The 18,071-nt window shown below is 48.9% G+C and overlaps 1 protein-coding gene across 1 annotated transcript; it reads right to left on the minus strand.

Annotated features, from left to right (window-relative positions):
• Nucleotides 1–11,725: 11,725 nt before the first annotated feature.
• LOC144097797 (uncharacterized) lies at nt 11,726–17,525 on the minus strand. The gene is made up of 3 exons (XM_077630427.1): nt 15,995–17,525; nt 14,897–15,289; nt 11,726–11,828 (listed from the first exon to the last, which is right to left on the minus strand). Exons 1-3 carry the CDS (start codon nt 17,515–17,517, stop codon nt 11,726–11,728), a joined length of 2,019 nt encoding a protein of 672 aa, XP_077486553.1. The 5' UTR covers nt 17,518–17,525.
• Nucleotides 17,526–18,071: the final 546 nt, after the last annotated feature.

Below are 18,071 nucleotides of genomic sequence, written 5' to 3' on the forward strand. Positions count from 1 at the left end.
CCCTAACCAACTCCCCCTGGACGCCTTCTTTCGGGGTGGCGTCGGCACTATTCCCGTGGCCTTGGTTCCATCGGATGGTGGCGCCATTCGACTCAACAACCCGGGTGCGGTTCAGACTGCGCTACAGGCGATTACGCCTCACTTCTTAAAAATCTGTGATGTCCGGCAGTACGGCAGAGGAGGCGTGGTGTGCAGGTCGGCCGACCAGGCCTGCATAATGGATTTGTTAACGTGCACAGCTTTTGGAAGCCAGTCGGTAAGCGCATTTATACCGCCGCACTTGGCGTGCTCTAAAGGTCTGGTGCGAGGGGTTGACCCACGACTTAGCCCTAAGGAAACGCTAGAGAAACTCTCCTCCGCAGGGGTGATTTCTGTACATCGGTGCACTCGGGTCGTCGAGGAAACAAAACTTCCAACTGAAACGGTAATTGCCACCTTTGCGGGTCTCTCCTGTCCATCTGAGTTGAAGGTGTGGCCCCTGGTTTTCAGGGTCGATCCGTATTCTTCAAGGCCACTTCAATGCCGCAACTGCTGGAGGTATGGCCACAGCTCGAACGCCTGCAAGTCGAGCTCAAGGTGCAGTGTGTGTGGTGGTAATCATGACCGTGAAGGAAGGTGTTCAAAAGATGAGATGTGTTGCTTGTGCAGCGGTAGTCACTCCGCCACATATTCTAATTGTCCTGCAAGGGCTGAGGAGGTTAAGGTGCTGGAAGTGTTAGAAAAGCGCCGGTGCTCAAGGCGCGAGGCAATGGCTATTGTTAAGGAAAGGACGTACGGGTACTCAAGTCTGGCAGCACGGCAGACGACTGCGGTCGTGGATTCAAGCCTGTCAGATGCGATTGCTACAGCGGTTGAAAAGGCAATGGCCAAGGTCATGGATCGGCTAGTGAATTCAGTAACAGAGTGCATATCGCAAGTCATGGTGGCGCAAATGACCTCTTCAATAATATCCTCCAATGCTGCGTTGAAGTCATCCGTGGATCCTGCAGTACCTACTGAACTCAGTGCGGAGACGCCTTCCCTTGTTTCAATGCAGCCGCAAAAAGAGCGCACGCCTCCAACTCTTGTACCTGAAGTCATGACCGGAGCAATTGATGGGTGTGTTGAGCTGATGGAGCTCGATGCTCGAGCTCAGAAACGTAGCCGGTCTCCTTTGGCCGTTGCTGGTCCGTCTAGCTCCCCTCAATCCAAAACAAAAAAGAGTAATTCAGGAAAAACTGGTCACCACAGCATTTTGGAAAAGGCAGTTGCTGCTGCAGATCTCTCGGCAGAATAGGATCTCTGAGAGTGCTGCAGTGGAACTGCCGTTCCATTCAATCAGCTTTCACTGATTTAGTAACTCTTTCAAATCGATTTTCTCCTCATGTCATTGCGCTTCAAGAAACCTGGCTGTCGAAAGAGTTTTCATTTCAAATGGAACATTATCGAATTTTTAGAATGAACCGCCCATCAAGGGGGGGGGGGGGGGCGGTTTGCTTTTGCTGGTTTCATCCAGAGTCTGTCACAAGGCACGATTGGTGTTTCAGCGTGTGGACGCTCATTGCGAAATTCAGGCAGTGGATCTTTCAGTTCCTGGTTTCCATCCCATTACTGTTGCAAATGTATATTTTCCATCTGGGGTTCATGACACACGGCCATTAGATTCCTTACTCTCTGTCAACAGATCACATGTGTTGCTTGTTGGGGATTTCAATTCGCATCACTTGACTTGGGGTTATCGAACAGACCAGTGCGGTTTGCGTTTATGGGATTGGGCTTGTGTGAATAACCTAAACTGTCATAACTCGGGTTTTCCGACCTTTCTCCGTGGGCACTCCCGATCAGCATTGGATTTAACGTTTTCAACCCCAGGGGTTGCAGTTTCCTCCTGGACTCCGGTTGACTCTGCAACAAACAGTGACCATTTCCCACTCACTTTTGACATTGTGTATCCGATGACTTCTATCGGCGGATTCAGTTGCACCCTAGTCGATTACAACAAGTTCAAAAGTTCACTCAGTTCAGAAATACACTCTTTGCCGAATTTGTCTCAGGAGAGCAGGGTGTTAGGCTTATGCTCTATTTTAGATCGGGTACGGAGGCAATCAGAGTTTACAGTGTGCGATAGCATAGGCACTTCTCAGAGCCCTTGGTGGAATGCAGAATGTTCAAAGGATTATAGGCGGCGCAAGGCAGCCTGGAAGAAACTTATCCATAATCAATGTCCCCGGAATTGGATCGATTATAAGTTTCTTGCAGCTACCTTCAAGCGCACAGTCGCTAGGGCAAAAGAAAAATATGATGAGAATTATGACACTCTATCAAAATCTAATAACAGACATGCCTTGTTTCGCTTTCTGAGGTCAAGGAACAGGCTGCCACCGCCTAACAACATTCCCTCTAATGTGCTGACTCCAGTAGAGCTTGCCAGGTCATTAGAAGAAATTGGCAAAGGCTTGGAACACCGTTTTTCGGCTGCACTCTCTCGCCCACAACTGCTTGGGAATCACTATGATGATTTTCTTAATGTCTCGGTTTCTGAGCTCTCCCAGGTGATAAATCGGTTACCTTCTGCAGCTCCTGGTCCTGACCATGTCACCTCATCGATGATTAAAATACTGTTCGACGAATCCCCCAATGCTATATTGGAGCTGGTAAATTACTCTATTAGAACCCCATAGATCCCGGATGTATGGCGTGTTTCCAAAATTACCCCGGTGCTTAAAAAGCCAGGCGAAGGGTTGGTCTTAGACAACATTCGACCAATTTCATTGACATCGAATCTGGTGAAATTAGTTGAACGCGTGCTGTATGGACGAATCATGCCCATTATTACTGAAAAGGGACTACTTAACCCCTGTCAGATTGGTTTCAAGCCTGGGTGCTCTATATGGTGTGCGCATACTGACCTCGAAAGCCGTGTCCGACTAGCGCGCCGGCGTCGACAGTATGCTGCGCTGGTAACTCTAGACATCTCGAAAGCATATGACAGTGTCGAACATAGCCTCGGATGTACAGACTACGGGCTCTGGGCTTGCCAAGTTATTTTGTGGAATGGGTGTCAGCTTTCCTGGCTGACAGAGAATTTTATTGTTGTCAACGTGGAGTTTCTACAAGGAAATTTCATCAATCTAGAGGTGTGCCTCAAGGTGCAGTTCTCTCCCCTGTTCTATTCAACCTCTTACTGAGTTCGATTCCGACTTCCCCTGACGTGACTACGTAAGTGTATGCAGACGATATAGCTTTCTTTGCTGCTGCGAGTGATTTACAATCTGTGTATATGGTTTTACAGTCATATTTAAATTCCCTTGACCGATGGTTATCTGAATTACACTTAAGTCTTAATGTAAACAAGTGCGCTTTGTTACCTTTTCCGGTTACTCAACAGGTACACATTTCATTGTCTTATCGTTATCATGTCATTCCTCAGGTATGTTCCCTAAAGTATCTCGAGGTAACTTATGACTCCTCTATCTCTTGGCGGTCACATATAGATCAGGTTGCTGCGAAAGGGATTCGGGCGGTAGGCCTTCTGCGAAGGATGAGTAGCCCTCGCTGCGGTATGCGCAGACATGCTCTGCTGCTGATTTACAAAATGTATATCCGGCCAATCTTGGAATTCGGTTGGGTTTTGTTTTCTGGAGCAGCTGCATACAAACTGCGCCCACTTCTGCTCTTAGAGCGAGAAGCTCTGCGCCTGTGTTTGGGTCTCCCTAAATACGTGACAAACAATGTTTTGTATCTAGAAGCGCGGGTGCCGTCTCTTACTGCAAGGTTTCGCCTTTTGACAGTACAAACGTTTTTATTGCTACTCGGAGCAGCATGCATCCGAGTTGATATTCCTAGGGCAGCGAGCGGAGTTCTTGGGTGTCGGATGGTCTCGCCTTCAAACTCCCCAAATCTGTTTCGTTGAATCTTTGCTGGGCCCACTCAACGTGCGAATACCTGAAAATGTTCCGGTGCGGTCCATCCCTGCAAATGTGTCTATCATCTACGATGACATTTATCCATGTAATGCAAAATTACTGCCTTTCTCATGGTTAAATGCTATGTTCCAGGATTATTTGTCGACCTTAAGCTCACATGTTGCAATTGCGACTGATGGCTCGGTGTGTGCAGAAAAAGCAGGTGTAGGTATTTACTCCCCGTCCCTTGACTGGTCTTTTTCTCTCCGTCTCGAAGATTTCACTCCTATCTATCTGGCTGAGTTTATAGCAGTGGTTCTCGCTCTGCGCAAGGTACCAATTTCTTTATCAGCAGTAATAATAATTACCGACTCGTTATCTTTATGCACTTCCCTCTCGGCGTCCACTGAATCGCAGCTCTTTCGGATACTAAAATTCCTGATCCCTCCACACATCACATCAATTCGATTTCTTTGGGTTCCTGGGCACAAGGGTCTTCTATTAAATGAATCAGCTGATGCTTTAGCGAAGGCAGCCCTGAGTGGACCGATTGTTGACCCACTTCCAACAACTGCTTACATCACGGCGGCACGCTTTCGAAGGCACACTGTAATGAACGAATTGGGCGCATCAGCGCTTACTTCCTTGGACGACTTCCAGCACCTACTGTTCCCATGGAGAAGCTCAGTCTATCGCTCGCGCAATCTTGAAGTTTCCTTCACGAGGCTTCGTTGCCGGGTGCCGCAACTAAATTTTTACCTATACAGGCCTGTTCTGGCGATCTCCCCTTTGTGTCCGTATTGTGCGGAGCCGGAAACAATAGAGCACTTTCTTCTTTTTTGCCGTCGCTAGTCATCGATTAGAAGGCGACTATTAGAAGTTCCAATACAGAATCTCAGTTTGCGCCTGTCTTCTGCGGTTGTTCTGTCTCTTGGCGCTTCTATGATTGGCCATACCAATGGGAATGTTTGCTATGCCGTTCAAAATTATCTCCTAGAATCAAAACGTCTACCATCATGAACTTTCGTCCTGCCCATCCCATTATCAGCTTCTGTATTTCGGTTTTTACAACCACTTATAGTAATCCCTACCCCTTCTTTGCCTAAATTTTAGTTTGTATGACCCCCCTAACCTCCTGCATCCACCTCGGCTACGGAAACTGTGCGATCCAAATTTTGGTAGGTCATCCCATGCTTGCCACATGCAACTGGTCATTTAAATAGTCACCGCCTGGTTATGGCCAATCCCCCTTGTGGGTATGTGCCATTGTGTGAGGTCAACAACAACAACAACAACAACAACTTGGCCGTTCGATTAAAAAAGCCCCCTTTGAGTCGCGCTACGTTTGTCAGCGGCATTTTAGTGGAGGTGCTGGGTATCGTCCCATGAACGCTCACCCCGAGGAAAATTCTAACGCTCATCCGCGACGCTTGGAAACAACACCCGTGTTCAAAAAAAAAAACGCCGAAATCGCCCTTCGCGCTAGGTCACAGGAGTCGAACGAAAGCGTCGCCATGTTTATTGAAGATATGGCACGTCTCTTCAATCGGGATAACCCTGCCAGGCCCGAGGCTATGAAGGTGCGCCCCCTCATGCGTGGTGTGAAGGAGCAGCTCTTCGCTGGCCCCATACGCACCCTCCAGGAACCGTCGCTTACTTCGCCAAAGAAGCCACGTGTATGGAACGTTCTTTGCAGGAACGCAGTGCGCAGTGCGGTCGTCAGGGAAGTGTTGCGTCCACTAACTGCTGTGCGTCACTGCCAGTCGCCTGGGGCGAGGCGCCTCAGAAGCTTGCGCGGAGTGTGGTCCGCGAAAAACTGCGGAACCTCCGCTTAGATGCTCCACCTGCAAGTGTTGCAGCTGCAGCCGATGCCGTCCGTGGCGAAATTCGGTGAGTGGTCCAGCCACCACTGGCACCACAGCCGGAGCCGTACATCATGAGCTACAGCGAAGCCCCACGAACACCACAACCGGAGCCGTACATCATGAGCTACAGCGAAGCCCCAAGAACACCACAACCGGAGCCGTACATCATTAGCTACAGCGAAGCCCCACGAACACCACAACCGGAGCCGTACATCATGAGCTACAGTGAAACCCTACAGAGACCTGCGCCAGCGCCTCATGCATTCCGCCCTGCTACCGAACCAACGCAGGGGTACTTTCTCCCATCGAGCTGCATGACCCGCGCCCTGTTCGAAAAGCGGACGTGTGGCGCACACCCAACAATCGGCCAATATGCTACCACTGCGGGAAGCCAGGTCATGTCCTTCGCAACTGCCCATACAGGACGATGGGGTTAATAGGATTTCCGCCAGGCGCACCTCGGCAGCGGTATCGTGAGAGACCGCGGGACATTCACGTGCCGATCACGTGCTGCCCTCGACACGGCCACGACGCCAGTCTAGGTCGCCGTCTCCAAGACGGGGTGCTTCGCCCAGTCGCGCATCATCCTCTCGCCAATTCAGAGGCACATCTCCCCGCCGGGAAAACTGAAGGCGGCGTCCTCCGGGGGTCGGACAACCGCTGCAGCAGCGAGTGAACAGCCTCCATCCGACTATTTGATGCGACGACCCGACCGCCGAAGACCTCACCGGCTGACCTCAAAGACGATCTCATCGGCAACCCTACCGACGCCCACATAGACGACCTCACCGAAGACTTCACCGACGAGTTGTAAAAGAACGATTTCCGCCACCAAAATTCTAGTTTCTGCCAACAGCTATGGTGCGACAGCACTCGTGGATACCGAATCCGACTTTTCTGCTATGAGCAGCCAGCAAGCCATGACCCTCGGAAAGGTTCTAACACCTTGGTCTGGGCCGCAGATACGCACTGCCGGTTGCCATGTGGTAACGCCGATTGGCGTCTGCACCTGCCGCATACAGATCCGCGGTGCCACTTTCATTGGCTTTTCCGCGCTACGAGAGTGCTCCAAAGAACTGATTCTCGGCATGGACTTTCTTAAAGAGTATGGGGCAGTCATCAACCTGCAGGAGCAGTTTGTACCATTTTCGATACAGCGAGCCGTTGATACTGATCCCGAGCCGCGCAGAGCAGCACTATACGTCTCTGACGACCACATAACGATACCGCCGAGAATAAGCAAGTTTGTGACGGTGCAGTGTGATACCAGCTTCGGTACTCGGGGGCATTGCCGAAGTGAACATATCGCTGCTACTGTGTCGGCAAGTTTGCATTGCTCGCACCCTTGTCGGCCTGTTCACGGGCGTACCGAACTCTTAGTGACCAACATTAGTTGCCAACCCGAACATTTGATGAAAAAAACAGTGATTGCCCATTTTGAAGAACTTGGTGAGCATGCCGGCCAATGGGCCTTATCCACAACAGACCCCGGAACAAAGGAAGAGGGCACGGCAACAGCCTTTAAGACCGACGTGAACCCATACCTTCTGACCATTCAGAAGCGCCGCGTGGACACCCTTTCCCCGACAGTTTTGCGTCAACTTCCAAGGTTTGCCTGAGTAGAGCGATGGTGTAGAACACGTGATCGAATACGCCAGTCGCACTTTGTCCCGTTCCGAAGTGAATCATTCCACCACAGAAAAAGAGTGTCTCGCTATTGTGTGGCCAATCACGAAATTTCGCCCATACCTGTACGGCCGCCCGTTTCAAGTCGTCAGCGATCATCACTCCTTGTGTTGGCTTGGGAACCTGAAAAATTCATCGGGGCGACTTTCACGATGGAGCCTTCGGCTGAAAGAGTTCCACGTCACATTCGTGTGCAAGTCGAGTCAGAAAGAAAGTGATGCTGACTGTCTCTCTTGAGCTCCTCTTCCGTACCCACCGGATGAGTCCGACGACGATTCTGCTTTCCTCGGCGCTGTCACCCCATCCGATCTTGCCCACCACCTAAGGGCCGAATGCGAACTGCTGCCTCTAATCGAGTACCTCGAAAGAACCGCTCCGTCTCCGCCCCGACTCTTCTCGCGCTGACTTTCGTCCTTTTGCTCAAGAGATGGAGTCCTCTACAAGAAATTTTACGGCCCGAACGAAACTGCGTAGCTCCTGATTGTCCCAACCGCACTTCGTCAGGAAGTTCTCGGTGCATGCCACGACGACCTTTCCTCTGGCCACCTCGGTTTCTCCAGAACATTGGGACACCTCCGCCGCAAGTACTACTGACCTCGGCTTGCTGAGGTTGTACAAAGCAACGTTAGAAGCTGTCGTGAGTGTCAACGACAGAAGACACCGCCGGGACAAAAGCGGCAGGCCTTCTGAAGCCAACTGATCCACCGCAAATCCCATTTGAGCAAGTCGGCATGGGCTCACTGGGCCAATTTCTAGTGTCCTTCATGGGTAACCGGTATATTTTTGTTGCAACAGACTACCTCAGCCGCTACTGTGAAACCAAGGCTCTTCCCCAGGCACCGCGGCTGAAATTGCACAGTTCTTTGTTCACCACATTGTGCTTCGCCACGGCGCTCCCGCGGTTGTATTAACTGGACGGGGAACCGCGTTTACGTCGGCTCTTACGCAAGAGGTCCTGCGTCTCAGTGGCGCAAGTCTTAGAAAAATGGCTGCTTACCATGCGCAAAGGAATGGACTGAGAGGCTGAACAAGACCATTGCAGATATGATGTTTATGTATGTCGACGCTGACCATCGCAACTGGGACGAAATACTCCCTTACATCACGTTTGCTTAGCAACAACACCCTCCAAAGGACGACACGCTTCCGTATGGCGCATGGCCGTGACGCCCTGACCATGCTGGACGCCATGCCGCTACAGGATGGTGCCCCCTTGTCTGTCACAGGCGCTGACCAATTCGGTCGTGAAGCAGAAGCCACTTGCCACCTTGCTAGACAACGGATTCGGCACCAGCAGAAAACTGACGCCCGGCGTTACAACCTCCGCCACAGGGCGGTGATTTACAAACCTGGCGAGTACGTCTGGGCATGGAGCCAAATACTCCAAGAAAACTCTAGTTTGGGCTGGTTTGTTCACGATTCACAAAGAAAACGGCGCGAAATACGAGGACAAAAGAGAAACAAACACGACAGGACCAGCGCCAACTTACAGCTGAATTTTATTTCGCGTAAAACCTGCCTTTTTGGAAGCCAACATGCCGTAACAACTGTGCAATCACGCATTCGCAAAGTCACGAAGCCAACACACGCCGTACAACCGATCACTGAAAGAGATCTAATACATGAACCACGATAAGTAACCACGTAACATATTTTATCATGGTCATCCGGAATAAAAGCCCAAACGACGTGAAGAAAAATATAACAGCGCTCCACAAGTATGAAAGTCAAACGATCATGACCACGCAAACCCTTAACATCCGAAAACTATACAACCGCAAAAAGAGTGATACCAGATGACCAACAAGAAAGGTGGAAAAAAGTGCAGAATGAAGATTTAAGACCAAAGCCGCGTCAAACGTAAAAAAGATGAAAGGCGTGATGAGCGCAAAAACCTTTAATATGAATGATACCCGATGACCAACAAGAAACATGAAAAAAGTGAAAAAAGTGGAAAAGTGAAAAAGAGGCTCGGACCAAGGTCTACGTCAAAGTCATATAATGCGAACACGAATCCGCGCAAACAACGGCGCATCTCCAGAAAGAATCAAAGGGAGTGCACGACAAAAAATTAAACCTACAAAAATCCTTCTAGCAAAGTGAACTCCTCGTCGCTAAGCGTAATGGATGGCTTGCTGACGCATCTGCTCCCTTCTTTCCTGATATAATAGGTTTCCACCACCTCTCTCTCGAATCTGTCCTTTCCACTCCTCAAGAAGATAGTTTTGTCCAGCTCAGGGCGGCAAAACTATCTTTTTGAGGAGTGGAATAGACTAATGATGATATGCTTCACGAATTTGTAATGATGGAGATAGTAATGCAGCAGCTGCTCTTCGCCACGTTGCTCGTAACAAAAAGAAAATTATATGGACATCACTTAGATCTCCGCCCAGACCTCAAATTTAAGTGGCCCCTCGAGAGCGGAATCGTGGTTATTTTGGAGAGGGGAGGAAAAATCTTTTAAAATGCCACCGAAAACACCGTGTTGCGAGAAATTCGTAAAATATGAAATATGAAAGACTCTCCTTTAAATATTCAGTAGAACTAAAAAGGGCCATTATATATAGCAGGAATACTTAGATCTTCATGAACCGAACCTGTGCAAACACCTTGCTTTTAGAAGTAGTGGCAGGCTTCAAGCTTGACATAAAAAAATTTGGACGACGCTTAAGCTTCGTCTTTAAGACTGAGACGCGACAGTGGGCCAAGAAGCGCACAGAACGCCATCGCCCGTTCAGCGCTATGTGTGGGCCATTCGACAATTTAAGGAAAGGACGCCTGTCTCACATATCTCTGTGTACACCCAAACCGGGCCGTAAGAGAAGGAAACTGAAATGAAAAATTGTTTTAAGGAAAAGAAATGACGCCTGTCTCACAATTCTCGCTGGACACCCGTACCGCGCCGTAAGGGAAGGAAAATGCCTTTCCTTACGGCGCGGTTCAGATGTCCACCGAGATGCGCCATTTTTCGCTCACGGCCACCGCCGCCGACGCCGACGACACCGGCTTTCCTGCGACACGAGCTCCTTAACGCCGTCGCGTTAATAAGCTTTGATAACAAGAGGTGTCTTACGAAGGCTCTGGCCATAAGCGCGGAAGCAATGGTGCCTAAGTTGTCCACGCTTTCCTGAACACAGGACCAGATGTAGTCACGAGGAGAGGATAATACAGACCCTTATTTTCGACACAAATAGCCACCAGCCTTTATCGGGATAGGAAAGCAGAAACTTAAAATTTCTCCCCTCCGATTTCTTAAGAAGAATATATATTAGAGAGGTAAATGCAGGTATGAAAATAAGCAAAGATTGCACTATCGGATTGATTTTTGAGAACGATAAAATACTCTTGAGCAACAATCTTATTTGGTTGTAGTTAAATTTTCCAAGTCAATAGAATAAAGCATTCGCATAATCACATCGAAAACATTATCTCTACCAAAATGGCTATTTTTGTTAGACATCTAAGAGAAGTGATCATCAATGGAAAATTATAGGATCACTTGCCCAGCTAATGTCTTTCATGGCTCATTTTTTTCCGTTCCCCATCAACCAATGGAATCAACTGCCGTAAAAAATTTTTGAATGGCAAACTAAAAGGCCGTATCGGGCTCTGTTGTCGGATGTATACCTGCTTGCAAGATTGGCTTTTTGGTTCCTATGTTATTTTTTCTCTCCATATGTGGGCCTCATGGAACCATAATGTGTTCTTTTCCCTCTGCAGAAATTTCTTCGGGCCCGGCAGGTATTTGGAATAAATAAATAACGTTACTTTACGAAAGCAACGTGCTTAACTTCATCAAAATTAAAATGGCCAGAGAGCCCCGTCAGATTGTACATCCATGATCCATAGCAATCAGCAGTTCATTTGATGCGCCAGTTGTAGTATGAAGGGTCCCATGGAAGTAGAGAAAAGTAGCACTAAAACGAACTAGTCCAGTAAAGAAAATGAACTGGACAGTCTTTCTTGTGTGCCCGTCTTTCCGTTCGTGTTTTCGAGTCTCAAAGCTTCTTTATGCCACAACATTCTAGCACAGAAAATTCAAATTCAGGAACCCCGTCAGAAGTCAAAAACACCTCAACTAATGTAAACTAAAGGTGCAACAAGGAAACGTAAAATAACACTCAATTTCTCATAATGCATAGCGGTAGGCGATGACACCTCGTACTCTTTCACATTCCCTTTTCTTAATTTCAAGACCGAAGAGACACCAAATTCTCCAAGCAGCGATACATCGGCAATAAAGATAACTTAGCTGTGCAGTTAGTTATTAGAGCTTCCACCAACGCCGTCTTACCCTGGCAGCTCCAAGGGGCGCGACAGAGGTGCAGAGACATCGGTACCGGACACGTAAACCGGGCCACTGGGCTCGATGTGCAGGCCACCGAGGGGTGGACTGCGCAAAAAAAAAAGATGGATGCATGTCTTCAATCAGCTCGCAGGGCTGTACAACTCCGCACTGTTGGATTTGCTGAATGAATCAAAAGAATGCATGCTCAAAATCATTCGAAAGCAATTCAATATGATGTCGAGTTTTTGAATAGCTTTTGCATAACAGACATCACGTTCAAATTTGGCGCACCGAAGCTTTCTTCGACGACTGTTTCAAAAACAGGGCCAGCTCCGATGCCGCAGACCATGTTGCCGCGATTATTCTGCACCGCGATGGGGTCCATCCGCGTGGCGTCGTTAATAGCTCTGAGGCATATATGGCTTCCGAGGCTTGGCGGCACGGCACGGATCAGCCAGGCGGAGCTCCTAGAAATCATGCTAATATCGGGGGTCATAGCTCATAACTCGCGCTTTTCTAATCAACTTAGATTTTATTAGTTTGCCGTCGTTATCAGTAGTAAAAGGTAATTTAACTATGCCCATGGCATGACAGTCGCAGTTTTAATATAGTGATCTCGAACAGTGCGCCCCTAAAAGAAACCACTGTTGTGTCTTTCGGCAGCCACAGCTAATTCCATGAGCTATAGCGCCGCCGCTGCCGCTTCGCTGTTTCGCATATCAATATTAGTTTTGTACGAATAATCCCACATGTATCGAATAATCACACTAATATAATCGATGCACATTCAATTCGGTTCTTTCACTTACGGGAAGCGTTATAGTGCATACGGAAGACAAACACGAAATCAGAGGAGGACGCGGGACAAGCGCCAACTTCGATCTGACTTTATTTGCTACCAAGGCCAGCAAAATATATGAAACGGGACATGCCCAATACGCATCAGCGTTAACAATGACCCGCACGTCTCGTTCCTTATATTTTGCTGGCTGCGCATGCGGAGCCAGCGTCCGGTAATTCGACAGGTGCCTCCGCGACGCTAAACTTATATCACCACGGTCCGTGCCTTTATGCACAATTACTCATCTGCCCTACACATTGCGGGCCGTCTATCGGCCATCAAGGCCTGTTTTCAGAGGCCCTTAAGACAGCTTCAAACTATGACATGAAAATTTTAAGCCATGTTGAACAAGTACTACTAGTTTACTTTAAATATTAAATTTATAGGCCTTCACGGTTACCGCACAAGAAAAGAACTTTTTTTCACTGTTTTTCTTGATCAGGCCCCCGAGAGATAAAAAAAAGCGTGAAGCCGATGGAGAGCAGACTTAAAACAGCAGTTAACTGCTGCCTGTATATATGGGGAAATATCGCAGCGGTAAAAACGCAGTAGAGACCACACGAAATCACGGTGCCAACCTTCAGGACCACATTATACAGCCTTTGCTGAAAATTCATAGCCCAAGGGGCATGCTTCTGAACTGACAGAGTTCCAAGTCTCGAAGGCAAGAACAACTCCCATCCACACCCCTCCACAGGTCAGAATATCTAGGTGTTCTATAGACTGCCACGCTGAATAGCTTAGAAGGAAACCCTCTCAGCTGTATACAAGGTGAGTTCTTTTTTAACCTTTGCAGACTCTTGTTTCAAAAAAATGTGAGAGGCACACGTTAGTGTGGTCTGATCAGCTGTACTTTATAGCAAGACAGGCATTTTTACCTCATATGAATCAATAATTCGAGGATCAAATATCTTAAGTAACTTTTTATTTATTTTAGGGGGCAAAGTTATATTGCAAAATTGATGGCCTTCACACATCGAGGCTGAGCCCTGTTTTTGATTTTCTTTATCGGAGAGGTTTTAAATGTTCTTAAAGCGGCCATGTGGTTCGAAATATATAACGTCAAAAATGCGCATTTTAAGCCTTGTTGTGTTGGCTTTCCCGCATTACAACACTATAAAACGGCGTCGCTGCGCGTGGTATCGTCGCCGAAATCACGTTAACTTCTTCTACATCACCCAAAATAACAACTGCGCTGGTATTTTATACTTACGAAGTGTAAGATACTTCATTTTATAAACATGCAGTGCAGGAAAGTCGACTCAACGAGCTTCTAAAACCGTATTTTTGACGTTCAACACTGCAGATCAAGAAAATTGGATGTCCACGGCCATAAATTTCACAATATAATTTTGCCCCGTTGAATCACGAATAAAAACCGCATATTAGTTAGTTTAAGCTAACCCATCGTTTAATTGTTGATTCATATGAGTACATTTATTCTCAATAGACCGTACCGAACTTTGAAAGTTTTTAAAATAAAAATCTCTAAAGTTTAAAAAATTCACCTTGTATTTTCGGCAAAGGCTGTACGTGTAGTTTATTCTGGTGTTGGACAACTGCGAATGGCGATCCCCCGCGATGGAGTAGATATATAATAGAAGTGTAATTACTCATCCTATCCACCCAACCGCAGCCATACGGCTACAAAGGAAAGCTACACAGCTTTCACAGAAGTTTCGTAGTTAAAGAAAAATTCATCATAATCTGGTGTGCAAGATTTATAGCTTTTCATTGTAGCTGTATGTCTGGGCTTGGGTGAATGGTAGTTCCGTGTAATAACGCGATCGCGTTACGAGCTGCGTGTCGCAGAAAAGCCAGCACCGTCGTCGGCATTGGTGTCGGCGTCATTGACCGTGTACGAAAGATACGCGAAAAATCGCCAGAGAAGCAACCTAGGGGGCTGGTGGGCCACTTAGGTCACGTGACCTTCTGACGTCGTCATACCATGCCAAGCGGATTATTAGCAAACTGCCCACCATGGCAGGTAGCATTTCAATTAACAGTTGAGCACAAGGCCCGCCGGTGGCTGTTAGAAACATCCACCGGCCTGGTCAATGACGCACACCACTCCACCCAGAGTGGTACGAGGACTTCAGAATGTAAAGTCGAATGTAAAGAAGTAAGAATGTAAAGTCGAGAATGATCAATTCTGCATATATGGGTATTACCTCATTAACGGTATCGCGTCACACCCTTAAGGCGGAGCTTAAGTGCCCTCTCCAATTTTTTTTTTGCACTGCCTACTGTCTCGTGAGCATCGAGACAGGGGCCCCTGTCAAGAAGCGCCGTTCTTGGTGCCGTGATACGCCAATGCCGACCCTCTGCTCACCAGGAGTGGCTCCTGGAGATAAAGCTGCCCCCGGTGGACCACACGTGCCGCGGCAGATAGCGCGTGGACCAGGCGAACTGCCTCGTTGGAGCATCAGGCGGCGGCCAGTACGGGTTGACGGGAGCCGTGGGCCACAGCGACGGCGTGCTTCGAGCCACGGCGAACATAGGCTCTCTGGGCATGTACGGCCTGGGTGGCGGCGTCCAGACAGGAGGAGGAAGAGGAGTCCATCGTAGACGCTCTCGACGAGCGGCTGCTGCCTGCCTGCAGCAATCGCCGCAGCAGTCTCGGCAGCGGCATGTGTCTGAGCCCACGTTGGAGATTGGCCACGGTGCGTAGCTGGACGCGGAGATAGCCGTGGGAGGAGGGGGCGGCGTCCTATACCTGGGCACGCTGGCCAACGCAACCAACCTTATTGATAGCTTGTTGACACTCCAGGTCAATACACCCACAACCACAAGGTTTGCTGCAAAGGCACGCAGTTGGAGCATCGCAAGGGTAAAAAAAAATTCGTTGTCACCATTCAGATATATCGCGTTTCCTTAGTGTCGTAAGTACTCAACTACGCGACAACGCGTTTTAAGAGATGAACACCTGAAGGGGCTTCTTGCTTAACGTCCGTCACGTTAATTTCCTTTATTGCAGTCATCGCTGCAAGGACCGCGGCACAAGGTTTTTGCTAGGGAAGCAATTTTATTACAGGCTGGTGTGTGTTAACAACTGTACATAAACGTCATTCCTGTCAGTTTCACAAATGAAAATTACCTGTTTCGCATTTGTACACTTTCAACTAATGACCGGATGTATACATTGCGTTGATCATCGTAATTGTGTAATACCGCTGCAATAGCAAGCTCAAGGGCAGCCATGCATTCCTCGGGCTGTACTTGGAGATACTCCTAAAGAGTTGAGAGAAAGTACAATTCACGTGACATAAATAAATGATAATCGCAACATACTGAGCTCCTGAGCTGTCTTCAGAATTTCAAGACATGGCACACGAAATGGTTCAATGTGTCAATTCATCCCATTCGAGACCAAGTAACTCGACCGCAGTAGATCAGTTCATTCCCTTCAGAGTGCTTCAGGAGCTGGTACCTTGGTTCGAAGGGACCTGGCTGCCACGACGGCCAGTCAGGAAGACGAGGGGGCGCGACTACAGGCTGCGGCCCATAGCGCTGCACATTGGGACCCCAGCGAACCTCCTGCGGCCTCACACCTGCAAACGGAACGGGGCTGACTCGGCGCGGGCCACCGTAAGCAGGAGGAAACGCAGGGTTGGCCGCGTAGCTGGAGACTGGGGGCTGGCCGTAGCTTGCTGGGAAGCGAGGCGCTGGCGAGTAGGCTGGGGCCTGTTGTGGGTAGGCTGGAGCCTGTTGTGTGTAGGCTGGTGCAGCCTGTGGGAAAGTTTGAGGCTGCTGGTAACCTCCAAACTGTGGCCAAGCAACGGGTTCCGGGTAACCAAGTGTGGTCGGCTGCACCCCAGCTCTGCTCCCTTCTCTGTAAGGGTAATCCCTTCCGGCGTCGTCACGGTATCTTCGGGAAATCGACTCGCTGCTGCGCCTCCGTCGCTCGCGGTGCCGACTGCTCCGCCGATGCCTTCGGTGGGACCGAGGGTATTTGTCGGAACTGCTGCTGCTCGTCGAAGAGCTGTGGCCGTCGCGGCTGCGTCGTCGGCGACTCGAGCGATGACTGCTGCGGCTGCCACGCCGACTCTGCGGCTTGGCTGCGGGGGTGGCTTCCACTGGGCGCGGGTCTGCATACTGGCCGCCCTTTCCAGATAATGTCATCCAGTTTTGGGGCAAGGGAATCGGTGAAGAGAGGCTGTCTACTGTCAACATGGCCGCCGGGGACGCCACATCTGATAAGAACAACTCCGCGCGGTCAGCTGCCGGCAGGCCAGCTGGTTGAGCTCCGGGCTTAGGAACTTTTGCTGAGTCTTTCAGCTGCTTGAAAGGCGGTAGTTTCCCTTGATCTCGATTCTCAGTTACGGACTTGGCTACAGCAGGAATCGGCTTCTTAGGCGGTTGCTTGCCTGGCGCCGGAGCGGAGCTGGTCGTTGCAACCGGTCTAAAGTTGGAGCTCATCCCTTGTCCTGCCATGGTCTTCGGAACGGAGGCGCCTCGACTTCCGGTGGCTGGTGCTTTCTTCTTACCTGCCTTATCAGCGGGTAGCGCTGAATTACCTGCAGGCGCAGCGGAAGATGCGACTGCAGAACTCTGCTGATTCTCTCCCAGTGGTTTGCGTGAAACAGGGGCAGTCTTCTGCGAAGACTTGGACTGAAGTTGACGTTTTCTTCCAGACGTGGCAACACTTGGAACTCTCTTCGTCTTATTCCCGTCTACAATGCGATCCGTTTCTAGAATTAGGTCTTCTAAGTCCACGGGTAGGTCAGATGTCTTGCTCAGTGTACCTGCGGTGTTCAAGCCTTCGTCAGAGGTGGTCACTTTCTCGAGAAGTTTCTGGTCCGCGGAGTCGATTTCTCCGGTCAGCAGGTCGTCTATTTCACTCTTGAAGAATGGATCCTCGTCCTGGTCTTCAGCGGCCTCTTCACTGGCTGCGGACTTTATGGAATCCTTCTCTGACGGCTTTTTTCTCGCGCCGGGCGGTCCTTCTGCCATGGCTTGGATTCTCGTTCTGTGGGAGACGCGCAGCGCGTGATTTGCAATGCGTGCCGTCTGCAACCTTCGTTTTTATCTCTTCTTTTAAAACGCGCAACCACGAAAATAGAACTAAATTTAGCAGGAAAAGATAGGGTTAGCTGTGACTTGGTCGGACCAGATCATATACGGCCCTGTGGTGTAGTCTTTCAGTATTTCTTGTCTTTTTTTTTTGTCTAGAAGCCAATAAGCCATTAATATGAATTCAAGGAGATAACCGTGCGTTACTTAACCCTAAAGATTAAACCCGTGCTTAGAATTCAGAACATAAGTGAAATTACTGCGTTGCAAAATTCGTCAAAGTTCGCATTCGGGCTCCATTCAGCGTACTCTTGCCGCGAATTCTATGAATAAACAAGAATTATTTTATTCAATCTTGATGGCGCTTCAAATACCAGTAAATATTTGAACAGTCGCTGAAATATGTTTAATTATTGCCGGTGCTTATCTCGCTCGCACTCTATAATTTAACAGTATTTTTTTCAATGGGTTAACAAATTGTGCAATAGGCACCT

Source organism: Amblyomma americanum, chromosome 7 (genome assembly GCF_052857255.1).
Source record: "Amblyomma americanum isolate KBUSLIRL-KWMA chromosome 7, ASM5285725v1, whole genome shotgun sequence".
In the NCBI taxonomy this organism is placed as follows: domain Eukaryota; kingdom Metazoa; phylum Arthropoda; class Arachnida; order Ixodida; family Ixodidae; genus Amblyomma; species Amblyomma americanum.

Excerpts from the sequence above, each read along its gene's own strand:
- LOC144097797 (XM_077630427.1), bottom strand. The coding sequence starts at position 17,517 with ATGGCAGAAGGACCGCCCGGCGCGAGAAAAAAGCCGTCAGAGAAGGAT. Across the intron at positions 15,290-15,994 it reads CCAGGTCCCTTCGAACCAAG|CGTGCCCAGGTATAGGACGC; the intron begins GTACCAGCTCCT and ends TGCGTTGGCCAG. Across the intron at positions 11,829-14,896 it reads ATCTCCAGGAGCCACTCCTG|TCCACCCCTCGGTGGCCTGC; the intron begins GTGAGCAGAGGG and ends TTTTTTGCGCAG.